This window comes from Rana temporaria, chromosome 1, assembly GCF_905171775.1.
Source record: "Rana temporaria chromosome 1, aRanTem1.1, whole genome shotgun sequence".
Taxonomy (NCBI): Eukaryota; Metazoa; Chordata; class Amphibia; order Anura; family Ranidae; genus Rana; species Rana temporaria.
In genome coordinates this window covers 262,775,063-262,790,600 of record NC_053489.1, presented here as the reverse complement: position 1 = coordinate 262,790,600, position 15,538 = coordinate 262,775,063, and the positions used below count along the sequence as shown (strand labels likewise).

At 47.2% G+C, this 15,538-nt stretch overlaps 1 protein-coding gene across 1 annotated transcript in view; it reads right to left on the bottom strand.

Moving 5' to 3' along the window:
* Window positions 1-9,480, bottom strand: part of LOC120941668 (hippocampus abundant transcript 1 protein-like) — a 117,206-nt gene extending 107,726 nt beyond the window's left edge. The window contains exon 1 of the mRNA XM_040355207.1: window positions 8,923-9,480. Within this exon, the coding sequence (XP_040211141.1) occupies window positions 8,923-9,000 (78 nt within the window). The 5' untranslated portion in view covers window positions 9,001-9,480. The remainder of the gene's footprint in view (window positions 1-8,922) is intronic.
* Between the last annotated feature and the right edge of the window lie 6,058 nt (window positions 9,481-15,538).

Here is a 15,538-nt window from a genome sequence, read left to right as displayed (position 1 = left end):
AGATAGTAACTGTAGATGAAAAGTATGAGGGCCAGTTCACACCACATGCAGTCCAGTGCGTTTTTTTTCTGCATAAAAAATGCATAGAAAGGAAAGTGGCTTGCCATTCAAGAAAAAAAAAAAAAAGTAGAAAGAATGCGCTGCATTTTTCCTGCACTGGTACGCTGTAAAAACCATCAAAAACGCATGAAGTGCAACAAAAAGACACTGGAACACACATGTTCTTATTTAAGGTTAAGAAAAAAGACAGAGAAAAATGTACTGGACTGCATCAAAAACACACATACAGAAAGGCATCTGGAACGCATCCGAACTGCATTTCTATGGTGTGAACTGGCCTTAAATTTTATTCTTTAAAAAGTTAAAGTAAAGGTAAGGGCTAGTTTACACTTGCTTCAAAACATGGCATCGGACACACTTTGTTAACCACTTCCATACAGGGCACGTATACACCTCCCTGCCCAAGCCAATTTTCAGCTTTCAGCACTGTCGCACTTTGAATGGCAATTGCGCGGTCATGCTACACTGTACACAAACAAAATTGGCGTCCTTTTTTTCCCACAAATAGAGCCTCTGCGATTTTTTTTTTTGCGCAACAACGAAAAAAAGACTGAAAATTTTGAAAAAAAATATGTTTTTATTTTTTTCTGTTAAATTTTTTGTAAATAAGCAAGTTTTCTCTTTCAATTACGGGCACTGATATGGCGGCACTGATGGGCACCGATGAGATGGCACTGATGGACATCGATGAGGTGGCACTGATTGGCGGCGCTTGTATGCGGCACTGATGGGCACACATAGGCGGCACTGATGGGCACACATAGGCGGCACTGATGGGCACACATAGGCGGCACTGATGGGCACACATAGGCGGCACTAATGGGCACACATAGGCGGCACTAATGGGCACACATAGGCGGCACTAATGGGCACACATAGGCGGCACTAATGGGCACACATAGGTGGCACTAATGGGCACACATAGGCGGCACTAATGGGCACACATAGGCGGCACTAATGGGCACACATAGGCGGCACTAATGGGCACACATAGGCGGCACTAATGGGCACACATAGGCGGCACTAATGGGCACACATAGGCGGCACTAATGGGCACACATAGGCGGCACTAATGGGCACACATAGGCGGCACTAATGGGCACACATAGGCGGCACTAATGGGCACACATAGGCGGCACTAATGGGCACACATAGGCGGCACTAATGGGCACACATAGGCGGCACTAATGGGCACACATAGGCGGCACTAATGGGCACACATAGGCGGCACTAATGGGCACACATAGGCGGCACTAATGGGCACACATAGGCGGCACTAATGGGCACACATAGGCGGCACTAATGGGCACACATAGGCGGCACTAATGGGCACACATAGGCGGCACTAATGGGCACACATAGGCGGCACTGATGGGCACAGATGGGCACTCATGGGCAGCACAGATGGGCACTCATGGGCAGCACAGATGGGCACTCATGGGCAGCACTTATGGGTGGCACTGATGGCTACTTATGGGTGGCACAGATGGGCACTGATAGGTGGGCACTGGGCATGGATGGGCACTGTGGGGTGGCACTGATGGACACTGTAGGGTGGCACTGATGGACACTGGGGCGGCACTGATTAACCTATGTTGCCAGTCAGTGCCCATTTGTGGGCACTGATTGGCATCATTTTTTTTTTTACAGCTTTTTTTTTTTATCATTTTTATTTTGTTTGATCTGCCCTTTTTTTTTTTTTTTTTTTTTTTTTGTTTCTTTTTTTTTTTTAGCCTTTTTTTGGGGGGATCTGCCCTTCCCTGGTCCAGGGTGGGCTTCCCTGGTGGTCCATGTGGCGATCCGAGGGGGGGCTGCGCTGATAAACAATCAGCGCGAACCCCCCCTGTCAGGAGAGCAGCCGTTCGGCTCTACTCGCGTCTGTCAGACGCGAGTGAGGAAGAGCCGTCAACGGCTCTTCCTGTTTACATCGTGATCAGCCGTGATTCGACACGGCTGATCACGTGGTAAAGAGTCTCCGTGAGAGACTCTTTACCGAGATCGGTGTTGCGGGGTGTCAGACTGACACCCCGCAACAACGATCGCCGCGATGCACGCCCCCGGGGGGCGCGCAGCGGCTCAGAATCCTGAGGACGTCATATGACGTCCGGTCAGGATTCTACAACCACTTTGCCGCCGTCAATCCGTCATTGGCGGGCGGCAAGTGGTTAAAGCTCTCTGAATGCCAGTCAAAGCTCCGGTCACTCAATAAAATGGTTGGCTTACAGTCCTGTTTACACCTTGCTTTTGCCTGGTGCTTCGATGAGGCTTTGGTGGAGCTTCAAGCAAGCTTTGCCATAGACTTCTATGGAGGCTTTGAAGACACTTTGAAGCACCACTGAAGCTACACAAGGCATCATTTTTGAAGCAAAGCCAAAAGCAAGATGTAAACAGGACTGTAAGCCAACCATTTTATTTAGTGACAGGGGGCTTTGACAGGCATTCAGAGAGCTTTAACAAAGCCTGTCTGAAGCCGAAGCAAGTGTAAATGAGCCCTAAAGTTAAAGTAAAAGTCTTCTTTAAAGCTTCTTTGGCTGGGCTTCTCCTATGGATCAATGCAATGCAATTTGTTTTGCACTCCTGTGACCCGTTTTCAGCAGAGAGAGGGCTAAAGTCTGCTCTCTTCTGACATCACGGATATTAGTCCAGGTCCCACATCATCCTGACAATAAAGTCTGGATCCACAAGGTGCCTGGACTAATACTCATCTAGCCTCTAAGTGACCCCGCCTCTCCAAAGCCCAGCGCTCCAATGAGCGGGGAGGAGCAGAGAGCTGCTGAATGACAGTCACCAGCTCTCTGGCTCGGTTCTCACAGCTCCCTGAGCATCAGTGATGTTTTAATCGCTCGGTCCTCAGTGTAGAGGTGTCAAGGGACAGATGGCGCATCCACCTAGGCAAGTATGAAACTGAAGAAAAAAAAACGTTACTTCTCTTTTAAGGACTGGTTACACTACCTGCTTTTTTGGCACTGGATAAACCCAGGACACTGCTAGGGGAACAATCGTTTTCTATGCGTCCCGTTCACACCACAATGCTGGTGTGCTGTATAGTGCAGCATATCATTGCAGCACACTGGACGGCATAGTGCAGCACACCGTGCTTGAACCTGGCACAATGCACTGCAAAGTTACTTACACACAAAATAAAGAATTTTTGAATTTCTGCAACACAACAAAACAAAGCTCTATTGGCTATACTTCTCCTGGGTGTTGTGATGGGGATCAAAGAATTACACTTAGTTCTGCACTCCTGTGACACATATTCCTACAGCAGGCTAAAGTTCACTGTTAGCTGACATCACTCTGCTGATCCAGACTCTGGGGAGATTCTGAATTTAATGTCGAGGTCCACCCAGATGCCTGGACCAGCAGCTGGCTCGGCCTCTCAGCACACCACCAAGATCCTGAGCCAGCACCTCCAACGCCCAAGTTATGACTGGAGAAACAGAGCTGGTCATGCCCCATGCACACGAGAAGCAATTACAAACACCTCTAAACTCACGTTTTCAAAGACAAAAACCGGCGTTTAAAACGCCCGTTTTTGCCACGAATTGCGCAGCGTTTTGCCGCGATTATCGGTGTTTTACCACGTTTGCGGCTGTCAGCGCTTATCTCAAAGACATTGTAGACCCTCCCAAAGTTTAAAACGCAAAAATAAAACGCTTCTGAACCCCAAATTTTGCGTCTGAAAAAACGGACATAAACCCAACTGCTTTAAAACTCCAAAAAACTTGATTGTGTGCATGGACACATAGGACAACATTAAATGTGTTCAGGGGCAGTTGAAAAAAATGCTCAAATGCCTCTGAACTCGAGTTTAGCAGCGTCTCGTGTGCATGGGGCCTAAGATTTTTTTGCATTCGGCTTGTAAGCTGCACAAGATTCCACCAACCCTGCAAAATAAAGTAGATGGACAAATCTCCTGCTGAGGCTATTGTATTCTGACACTCAGTGTTGACAGCTGTCTGAATACACTGAGTGCTGCCAAACAGTGACTTTAGCTGATTAAATGCAGTTACTGGTCAGTCGAGAATTATCCACACATCTCCTTTGTTTTTCAGATTGAAGGATATTAGGCAGTAGGGTGCCAACAGGGCCACCCACTGCTCGAATATCGGCTGATTCATCAAAAACCTTCTGAAATTCCATGTGTGTGACCAGCACTCACCAGTCCATGCTCCTTGGAGATTCATTCTCTGCCCACTGAGGAGCTGCACAACCACCGAATGCACTGCAGACTCTGGCAGTCCCCTCAGTTCTCCCCTGTGGAGTAGCACATTCCTTTCCATAGGAATAAATGAGACTCTCAATGTCTACCAGAAGGTGGAAGAACATTTGCAGCATGTGGCCTCCAGCTGAACGCACAGCATGGATCCAACACAAGTGTGGACAAGTTAGTATAAGGTCCCCTTCAGTTTTGCGCTGCAGTAGCACAATATATGTGTTAGTTCACTGGGGTGCCATTCATCCTTATATTAAAAGTAAGCAGCTACAGTATTTTTTTTTCACCGGTGGAACTCTGCTTTAATTGAACAAGCTGAAGTTAGAAGCTGATTGGCTACCATGCACAGCTGCACCAGATTCTGCGTGCACTAGCGTAAGGCCCCTTTCATTCTTGTGTGACTTTTACTGCAACTTTGGACATCAGGGTCGTATGACAAGTCGTACCCCATGATTCCCAATGATAACCATTCATATCTGTGCAACTTCAAGTCACACCGATTTCAAAGTAGTCCCTGTACTACTTTGGTCTGAATTTTTCCGGGCAAAAAAAAATAAAAAATTAAAAGCCAGCAGCTACACATACTGCAGCTGCTGGCTTTTAATAGAAGGACACTTACCTGTTCAGGAGTCTTTTGATGTCGGCAAAGCAGCTGATGTTTCCATCAGCTGTCGGGTACTGCCCATGCCATTGCGGGTAAGGGAACCCGGCAGTGTAGCCTTTCGGCTTCACGCCGGGAACCTACTTTCGAGGCCCCGCTCCTTTTTCCTATTGGCCTGGTGGCCAGAGGAGGAGGAGGGAGCCCCGCGGTGACGTCATGGGCCACGGCCCGGACATCCCCGGAAGTGGGAAAGGATACCTGAGAGAGGGGATCCGATAAACGGAAGTTCCACTTTAGGGTGGAACTCCACTTTAAGATCCTTAGATCTCAAGTTCACACAGGCATTCTCTGAAATCGCAGCAAAATCGTTGCCACAAAAACGTCCGACTTTCAAGTCACGCAGTGAAAAAGGGGCCTTAATAAATCTACCCCAAAGTGACATTTAAATGATTTCTATAAGCTGCAGAATAGTGTGATGTGGTGGATTGCATTGAAGCATGCTGCGCTGAAAAAAACTTCCTCATGCTGTACCTTTTTCCAGCACAGTGGTGTGAAATACCAGAGAATGGGGCTTTTTATGCTGTCCATGCATCGAGCAGAACTACCCAACACATCTGCTGTGCAAGGGTCCTAAAGAGTAAAAGGGTTCATGCACCCAAATCTTTTACAGGCATGTTATAAGCTTAGAATAATTTCTTGCCACTTTCCCATGCCCAGGGAGCCAACAGTGCAGTATACAGCCTGCCATACAAGCGAATAGCTAGCTGCACTCGGCTTTGATCTTTACCTGCAAATGCCTGTCCGATGTATATCCCAAACACGTATACTTATTTGGGAAGATTTACTAAAACTGAAGCACACAGAATCTGGTGCAATTCTGCATAGTAACCAATCAGTTTCTTACTTCAGCTTGTTCAATTCAGGCTCCTTTCACACTTGTGCAACCCCAAGTCGCGGGACATGTGGAATTCCATGTATGTCTATGGGAGTTGTTCTAATTGACACTACAGAAATTGCTGCAACTTCAGAATAATGTCCTCAACTACTTTGATTTGACTTCAATGCCAGAGAGTGTAAAAGTCTCATTAAAGTAGGACAATGTTGCACTGTAAATCACACACTTTGAAGTCAGCTAGTGCGAAAAGGAGCCCAAAACCTACAAGCCGATTGGTTACTATGCACAACTACACCAGTTTTATTAAAGCCTCATACACACGGGCCAAATATCGGCCCAAATTAGCCGGTACAGTAGATACCAGCCAACATTCATCCGGTGTTTACAGGTCTTTGTTTGACAGAAGCCGATTTCATGACTAGCGTCTGTTGAACGAGCATGCTGGGACACCAACAGTGGATCGGCATCTGCTCAGCCAATGGCTGCAAGCACAGCGGGGAGATCACTGTACTAAATCGTATAGTTGGTACAGAGACACTTACTTGCAGACTGAACGAAAAAAAAACTTACCGCGTGTACCAGGCTTTAATCTCCCCAGCCATTCACTTGTAAGTCAGGCTGTACGCTGCAGCTCCCTGGGCACAGAAGAGTGCCAGCAAATTCTACTAGGTAGTGATGCGCCAATACTGGCACCGATACCAAGTATTTTCACGAGTGCTCCTGGTATGGAAACTGATATTTTGAACAGGATTTGAACATGAATGAGGTGCGATTCCCATCTGAATCGCATAGGGTTTCACACATTTATTTTATGTGAACCCAGGCTGAAGTCACTAGGAGAAGCCTAGATTTACACAGGAGCAGTGGGGAAACTGCATGTGATTCAGACAGGAAATGCACCGCATCAAATCGTATGCCACTCAGTGCCATTTTTTGCACATTTCCTTTGTATGCCAACATACATGTTCCTGTAAAATTGGCTATATGTCTAGGTGGGTACTGAAGTGATCACCAGCTGGAACTGTGAGCAGAATGAGGAACGTCACTCACCACACCATGGGTCTCCAAAAAAATGGGTCCAAAGCTTTATCCAGCGATTACAGTAACGTTTCGGAGCCTTGCAGGACCCCTTTAAGTGACACTAAAGGTTCCTTTTTTCTTTTAAATAACAAACATGTTATACTTGCCTCCACTGTGCAGTTCATTTTGCACAGAGTGGCCCCGATCCACGTCTTCTGGGGTCCCCCAGCGGAAGCTCTCCCGAGGGGGATACCTTGCGGGTGCGCTCCCGAGTCATTCATACGACATCCATAGCCAACAAATGTATGACTCAGCCCCGCTCCCTGGGTCATTGGATTTGATTGACAGCAGCGGGAGCCAATGGCTGCGCTGCTACCAATCTATCCAATCAAGAGCCGGGAACCCGTGGAGAGAGCGATGGCAGGGACGTGCCGTCGCTCAGGTAAGTAAAACGGGGGGCCGTACACTGCAAGGTGTTTTTTCACCTTAATGCATAGGATGCATTAAAGAGGAGTTCCACCCAAAAATGGAACTTCCGCTTTTCGGAAACCTCCCCCCCTCCGGTGTCACATTTATCACCTTTCAGGGGGGTGCAGATACCTGTATAATACAGGCATTTGCACCCACTTCCCGGGAGAGACTTACTCCACTTACCGCCCCCCAAACGCCTTCTGTGAAACACACTAGGTCCCAGGAGACAGCGGGGACCACTGAGAAAGCACCGCGCTACTCACGCATGCTCAGTAGGGAACCGGGCAGTGAAGCCGCAAGGCTTCACTTTCTGATTCCCTCACCGAGGATGGCGGCGGGGGCAGCAGAGAGATGAGCGATGGCTCGTCTTCTGCTGCCGACATCGCGGGCACTCTGGACAGGTAAGTGTCCATTTATTAAAAGTCAGCAGCTGCAGTATTTGTAGCTGCTGGCTTATAATTTTTTTTTTTCCCCGGGACCTCCCCTTTAAGGTGTAAAAAACACAAAGGTTTACAACCCCTTTCATCATCACATGCCTTGCGTTGCTAATTGTTGTAACAGTGTGATAGCTGAATAAAGGTACTGACCTATTTTTTTTAGAGACACTTTATGGGTTATTTACTAAAGCTAGAGAGTGCAACATCAGGCTCACTTCTGCATAGAAACCAATGAGCTTCCAGGTTTTATTACCAAAGCCTAATTGAACAAGCTGGGGTTAGAAGCTCATTGGTTTCTATGCAGAAGTGAGCCTGATGTTGCACTTCCCAGCTTTAGTAAATAAACCCCATTGTGTGCTGGTGACATTCCTCATTATGTATGAACACAAATCGCACCGCAAAGCATCCGTACTAGCATTGGTGGGTACTGGTCCGAAAATATCAGTACTAGTCGATAAAAAATAAAAAAAAGGGGGGGGGATTGGTGCATCCCTACTACTAGCCATAGAATGTGGCACCCCTATTTGGTGTCATAAAAGAAAATGGCTATACTCTTAAATCTTTGGATCAGCGTTTACCCACATGTGTGCGTATACATGCTCCCCGGGAGCCGGGTATAGGAAGAGCGGGTACAGGCTGCAGTAGTCGGCCTCCAGCAATACATGCGTGGGTGACAAGTACAGCCATTCCCATGTACGGCGGCCTGTCTGCAGCACCCGTGACTCCACAAACACGGAAAAGCGCAGTGAATTTCCGCTAGGCATATAAGCAGCCTGTGAAATCTCTGGGTGTCTGAACCCCAAGGCTACGTTCACATCGTGCATTTTAGGTGCGACAGCCTATTGCAGGGGTCTCAAACTGTTTGCGGCACTACAAGTCCCATCACGCCTCTGCCCTGAGGGAGTCATGCATATAACTGTCAGCCTCGCAAAGCCTCATGGGACTTGTAGTTTTGCAACAGCTGGAGGGCAGCCAGTTTAAGACCCCCAACCTATTGAATGGGCTCTTCCTGTCGCGCCAAAGTAGCCCAAGCGCCTTTGGTGACACGCACCTTAGCATGTTTTTAATGTGCCAAATGTGTTTGGGGTGGCATTAAAAAAAAACGCACGCTGTGTCATTTTGGCGAGCTTCTGTGACACTCAGGTGTGAATGTGACCCAAGAGAAGGGCAGTCCAAGGGAGGTAGGTAAGTAGGTAGGTTCCCCTCCCCCACAACTCACCGTGCTCCCATCTTTCATCAGGATCTTCTTGACAAACATAATCCGGTTGGTGCTCCTCTTCTTCTTGTCTTGGCTCATCTTGCCCTCCTCATCGTGCCCAGCGCCTGCTGACCCCACCGAGGCTCTGGTGACTATGATGGGGGCTGGCAGTGCCAGGGGCTCGTCGGTGTCCAGGGCTGGCGGCCTGCCGAGCTCTATGGTGGCCACCAGGAGGGCGCTGTTGTCTGCGGGAGCCGGGTGTAGGGAGAGCGGGTACAGGCTGCAGTAGTTGGCCTCTCTGAGGGGGAGCTGTGCGGCTTCCAGCAGGATAGGGTACTGGACAGGCGCTATATACTCGAGTCCGGAGGGAGGCTCGGGCCGCTCAGCTCCGGTGCCCTCTCCCGGACTTCTCTTGTCCCTTGAGGGATCCAGACTCCAAGTCCGGTCCGGCTGGACCTGCCTACTAACACACTCACTGACCGGCAAAGTGCGGCCTCCGGCTTCTCTTCTCCAGGAACGACTGCGTACTCCCACCACTCACCGGATGCGCGTCACTCTCCACACCGCCCAGACTGCCTGACACTTGCCGGGGGGAGACGCGTCACCGGACGGCTGCTGCGCGCATTCTAGCCGGTAGGGGGAGCCCGTCACACCAAAACAAAGCACATGGGGTGCAGAGAGCACGCAGCGCCTTCTAATGGTGACCTTCCATGGCTGCAAACATTCCACAGTCTCAACTGCCACTGCTCTGCATGGTCTCTGGGCTGGGCCAGCTAGAACCAAAGCACTATGGCTTAACACACAGGTTGTATCAGGGCTCATTCACATCATAATGTATCTATTAACACATGTGCTTTTTGTAATGTGTTGGTGTGCATTTTACACACATTGCATTTATTTTTTGCATTTTACACAAAAAAAGTAGCACATTTTTGTTTTCTTTGGTAAAACCAGGGCTTTTTTTCAGGGGGAACTTGGGAGAACTCAGTTCCACCACCTCTGGCTCAGACCCTTTGGTGCCTGCTTACCACAATCACTTGTAAACACAGAAGTCTGGTTTCTGTGTTTACAAGTGACAGCTCTGCACTCTGTATGTAAACCCCTGAACTCTGCACTCTGTATGTAATGCAATCCTGGTATTTAATGCCCCTTTACGACCCTCCTACTGTTTGTGAAATCTGAACGAGGTCGTGGTTGAGTTCCTGCACCTATTTTCTGAGAAAGAAAGCTCTGGGTAAAACTCAATATGTGCCAGTTCACACCACCTGCAGTCCAGTGTGTTTTTTTTCTGCATCAAAAACACATAGAAAGTAGGTTATATGGTTTTCAATGGCATAGTTCACACCAGTGTGATCAGTTCCAGGGCGTTCCAGTTCCAGAAAAAAAAATTAGAACATGCAGCATTTTTCCTGCACTGGACTGTACTGGAACACAGAAAAAGCTTCAAAAACGTACTGGAATGCACCAGAACACATCAAAAACACACTGGAATGCACCAGAATGCATCACAAACACACTGGAATGCACCAGAATGCATCACAAACACACTGGAATGCACCAGAATGCATCAAAAACGCACTGGAGTCCACCAGAATGCATCAAAAAACGCACTGAAAAACACATGTCCTTATTTAAGGTTCAGAAAAATGGGGGATGCACCAGAATGCACCTAAACACACCAAAAACGCACTGGAACACATGTCCTTATTTCAGCTTAAAAAATGAGGGGGAAAAATACACTGGACTGCACCAAAAACGTACTGGAATGCATCTAAAATGCGTCAAAAACGCACATCCACAAAAGCATCTGGAACGCATCCGGACTGCGTTTCTATGGTGTGAACTGGCCCTAACCTGAAATGCTTCATTTTTCCTGCACTGGATCGTAGTGGACCGCTGTAAAAAGCATCAAAAACTCACTGGAATGCATCAGAACGCACCAGAATGCACCCTAATGCATGCAGAAAGGCATCTGGAATGTATCCGGACTGCGTTTCTATGGTGTGAACTGGCCCTAGAAGTTTATTGTAAAAAAGAAAAAAAAGAAAAAATAGCGCAAGCCATACTTTTTGTTTTTTTCATAAGGAACTATAACTTTTTGGAGGGCCTGGGAACTGGGAATTGGGAATGAGCTTGTAGGCAGGATGCCTGCAGTGTGTGTGTAGTTAGCACCGGGCTGCCCAGTTCAGAGGGAAGAGGTTAAAGTAATATTAAAGTCTTGTTTTTTTTTCTTGCCGAGTGCCTCCTGCATATTTACTGCGGCAGGTCGGCTCTATTGCGCAAAATCATGTACCTGTACGTTATTCCATGCAATAGCCACTGAGGGGGGACGACGCGCACACGCTACAGGAGGCACGATCGTGCACTGATTGGACACAGGGGTGCCAATAAGCAGGTCTGGTGGATCCGATCTCCGCCGGCCATCCGTGATTGTTCCCAGGGAGGCAGAACAGCGATCTGCCTATGTAAACAAGGCAGATCACCGTTCTGACAGGGGGGAAGATGGAGATCTTGTGTTCCTGCTAAGCAACAGGAACACAGTTCTCTGTCTTCACCCAGTCAGAGTATCCCACACACAGCTAGCAAGCACCCCCTAGGGACACACTTAACTCTTTGTTTGCCCCTGGTGTTAACCCCTTCCCTGCCAATATCATTAGTACAGTGACAGTGTATTTTTTTTAGCACTGATCCCTGTAATAATATCACTGGTCCCCAAGAAAGTGTCAAAAGTGTCAGTTAGGTGTCTGTTTTGTCTGCCAAAATGTCGCAGTCCCACTAAAAATCACTGGTCAGGCCATTGCTAGTAAAAAAAAATGCCATAAATATATCCTATAGTTTGTAGAAATGTTTTCTTTTTTTTATCCAAAACGTAGTAGAATACATATTGGCCTAAATTGATGAAGAACTTTGATATTTTTTTACAGTTTTTTTTATTGGATATGTTTTAAAGCAGCAAGAATGTTGTTGTTTTTTTTTAAATTGACGCTCTAATTGTTTATAGCGCAAAAAATAAAGACAGCAGAGGTGATCAAATACCACCAAAAGAAAGCTCTATTTGTGGGAAAAAAGGATATAAATTTTATTTGGGTACAGCATTGCATGACCGTACAATTGTCAGTTAAAGCGACGCAGTTCTGTGTGCAAAAAATGGCCCAGTCATGAAGAGGGTAAAACCTTCCAGGGCTGAAGTAGTTAAAAATAACAGACAAGTTCTACTTACCTGCTCTGTTGCGGTGGATTTTTACAGAGCAGCCCTGATCCTTCTCTTCTCGGGTCCCTTGCCTGTGTTATTGGCCCCTCCCTTCTGTCGAGTGCCCCCACAGCAAGCAGCTTGCTATGGAGGCACTCCTCATTGGCTCACTGACTTTGATTGGCAGCAGCGGGAGCTAACGTCGCCCTCTGCTGTGTCAGACGATGAGGAAGGAGAGTCCCGGATAGCAGAGGCTCTTATGCAACATTGCTGGATGGAGATGGGCTCAGGTAAGTATTAGGGGGCTGAAGGGGGAGCTGCACACAGAAGGTTTTTTATTTAAGGCTTGGTTCAGACCTATGCAGTTTGCTTTTGATCCTTTTCCGCATTGCTTTTTGTGGTGCATTTTGCACTTATGTTTTTGACACATTCTTTGTGGGCTTTTTTTGATGCGTTTGTGCATTTTTTATGCTTTTTTAAAAAATGTTGTCCAATTTGTTGTTGGGTGGATTAACCCCTTCATGCCGACATAACGCAAATATGCGACCTCGGCTTCAAGGAGTTGTATCGGCGTGATACCTGCTGCCTTTCGCGGCTCGCCTAGGTTACCAGCCGGCACGACCAATGACTGGCCGTAATCTTGAACAAAGACCGCACATCCCTCCATAAAGAGTACCTGTCACTCCCTTTCACTTTCACAAGGGATGTTTATATTCCTTGTGACAGTACTGAAAGTTATTTAAAAAAAAAAAAAATTATTAAGGGGACACTGTAAAAATATTTTTTTTTTTTAAAGCGCCCTATCCCTCCGCGCTCGCAAATGTAAACAGTGTTCAACCACACACTACGTGTTTTCTGAAGCTATGAAAGTCTATTGAAACAAAAACGCACCGTTTTTGCCCTGACCTTTTCAAAAAAACTCAGCAGCTGAAAAAAGCTTAGAAACCATGTTAAATGGACTGTAGTGCATTTCTGCAAAAAGCAATAAAAAAAAGCATGTGAATTGAGCTTTAATGCATTAAAGCGGAGCTCCACCCAAAAGTGGAACTTCCGCTTTAATCACTCCTGGCCCCCTTACATGCCACATTTGGCATGCAATTTTTTTTGGGGGGGGGGAGTGGGACTTCCTGCTTCCGCCTATAGGCCACCTTGCCGTCTCCTCCTCACCTCCTACTAGGCGGCCCCTCCCTCTCGGCAATCATCTGGGACACGTGACAGGTCCCAGAAGATTTCCTGTCCACCAGGAGAGCGCATTGCGACTTACGCATGCACAGTGCGCACCCAGCCGTGAAGCCACAAGAAAGCATTTGGGTGGCTGCACTGCTGCCCGATTGCTATCACAAACTCCCAGTACCGGCACACACCCCCCATGTTTTCCAAGCTCCGTTTGCCCCTGTGGGACCGAAATGGTGTGTGCCGGCGGGTGGAGGGTAAGGAGAAGAGCGGACCCTCGTCCGCTCTCCTTCCCTTCTTGCTGTAACCCAGAGAGCGACATCTAATGCCGTGTACACACCATCAGTTTTCTCGTCGGGAAAACTGTCATGTTTTCTCTTGGATGAGAAAACCGCCGAGAATCACGACAGGAAAATTTAGAACATGTTCTAAATTTTCTCGTCGCGAATCACAGCGTTTTTTTACCATAGGGAAACACTGCTAGGGAGCCTACACACGGGTGGTTTTCTCAACCAAGAGAAAACCTCACGGAAAAAACGGCCGTGTGTACATGGGGAAAAGGGACCAAGCCGGTCCTCGGTTTTCCCATCAGGTTTCTCGGCGGTGTTTTCACCGCCGAGAAACCTGATCGTGTGTATGCGGCATTAGACATCACTGTCAGCCTCTAAGTGTCCCCGGCTAGCATAGCCGGGAAGCAATGTTTTACAATGCGATCTGCATTGCAAAACATTCAGTGGAGCCTAGAGGAGACATCCAGGGCCTTTTAGACCCTGGTTGTCTCATTAAAGAGAACCTGTCACCTACAAATCATTACATAGAGGACGTTCCATCCTCTATGTGATAAGGAAAAAAAGTTAAGGAAAAAAAAGTTGAAGCCCCCCACCTCCACATACTGTATATGCACATCTGAATGTAAACACATACGTCAGTGATGCCTACGCATGACAACGTTGATTGCGATACACATGTTTCATATCACAGCGCATGCCAGCATAAGAGCAATAATTCTAGCACCAGATCTCCTCCGTAGCACTAAACTGATGACTGATAGGGGGCTTTTGAAACATTGCCTATAGAAAATATAGGGTAATGGTTGCCAATTCACGGGCGCACCCAAATATAATGTTGGAGATGTTGGGTATCTATTTACTCGTACAACCTCATCTTTTATATTTTACCAATCATTGGGGTAGTTTATTGTGTTTGTTTGCCCTAGAATTCACTTTCACCTTTGCGGTAATATCGTGTGACATAAAAAATTGGACCTACCACTATTTTATTCTATATGGTGTCTGCTTTCAGAAAATATATAATGTTTGGGGGGTTTTGTGTAAGTACAGTTCAAGCTGGTGCAGTGGCTAGCACAAGTAGAGCCCCGCAGCCACCAAGAATTCAAAGACAGGCTTATCCAGCCCATAGTGTCCTTCCCGCTGCATTTGCGAATCCTGATTGGCAGCCCACCACTTCTGCAGCACCTGTACTTCCCCCATTCACTGGCCAACCCGAAATTCAGGTGGAAACTGATTTTAGTACCCTTGACTTTCACAAGCTGTTTTTCACAGAAGATCTGTACAGATCTATTGTGGACCAAAGCAATTTATACGCTGGTCAATTTTTTTGCCGCAGATCCAAATTTGATCCTTGCCAGAGAATTTGCCTGGAAACCTATTACAGTTCCCAAATTTCAAACCTTTCTGGGCCTATCCCTCCTCATGGGCATAACTAAAAAGAGTAAGTTACGATGATATTGGTCCACTGACCCAATTCAACATTTGCCCGTGTTCTCTGCTTCCATGACCAGGACTAGATACAAGCAAATCTTGCGGTTCATGCATTTCAATGACAATGAACTCTGTCTTCCTCAGGATGACCCTGAATACGATCGACTCCACAAAATTCAGCCCCTCATAAACCACTTCAACCAACAGTTTGCGTTCAGCTTTCATGTAAAAGCAATCCTAGCAGCTCATTAGCCGCTAGACTGTTTTTACAAGCAGTGGGAGGGAACATCCCCCCTCCACCCCCCGCCGACTTCCATGGTTTTCTGGGGCTCTCCTGTCCTACCGGGGACCCCGAGAATGACAACGGTGGTTCCACCTTTGTCGCCTGTTCTCTTCAATATCTATCTCTGCCCTCTTTTTGAAATCATCAGTAACCAGAAGTTACTTTACCACTCTTATGCAGATAACACACAACTGTATTTTCGCATCTGCAACAAAAAGGATCATTATCTCGGACTAGAGAAATGCCTTACTTTGATAGAAAATTGGATGA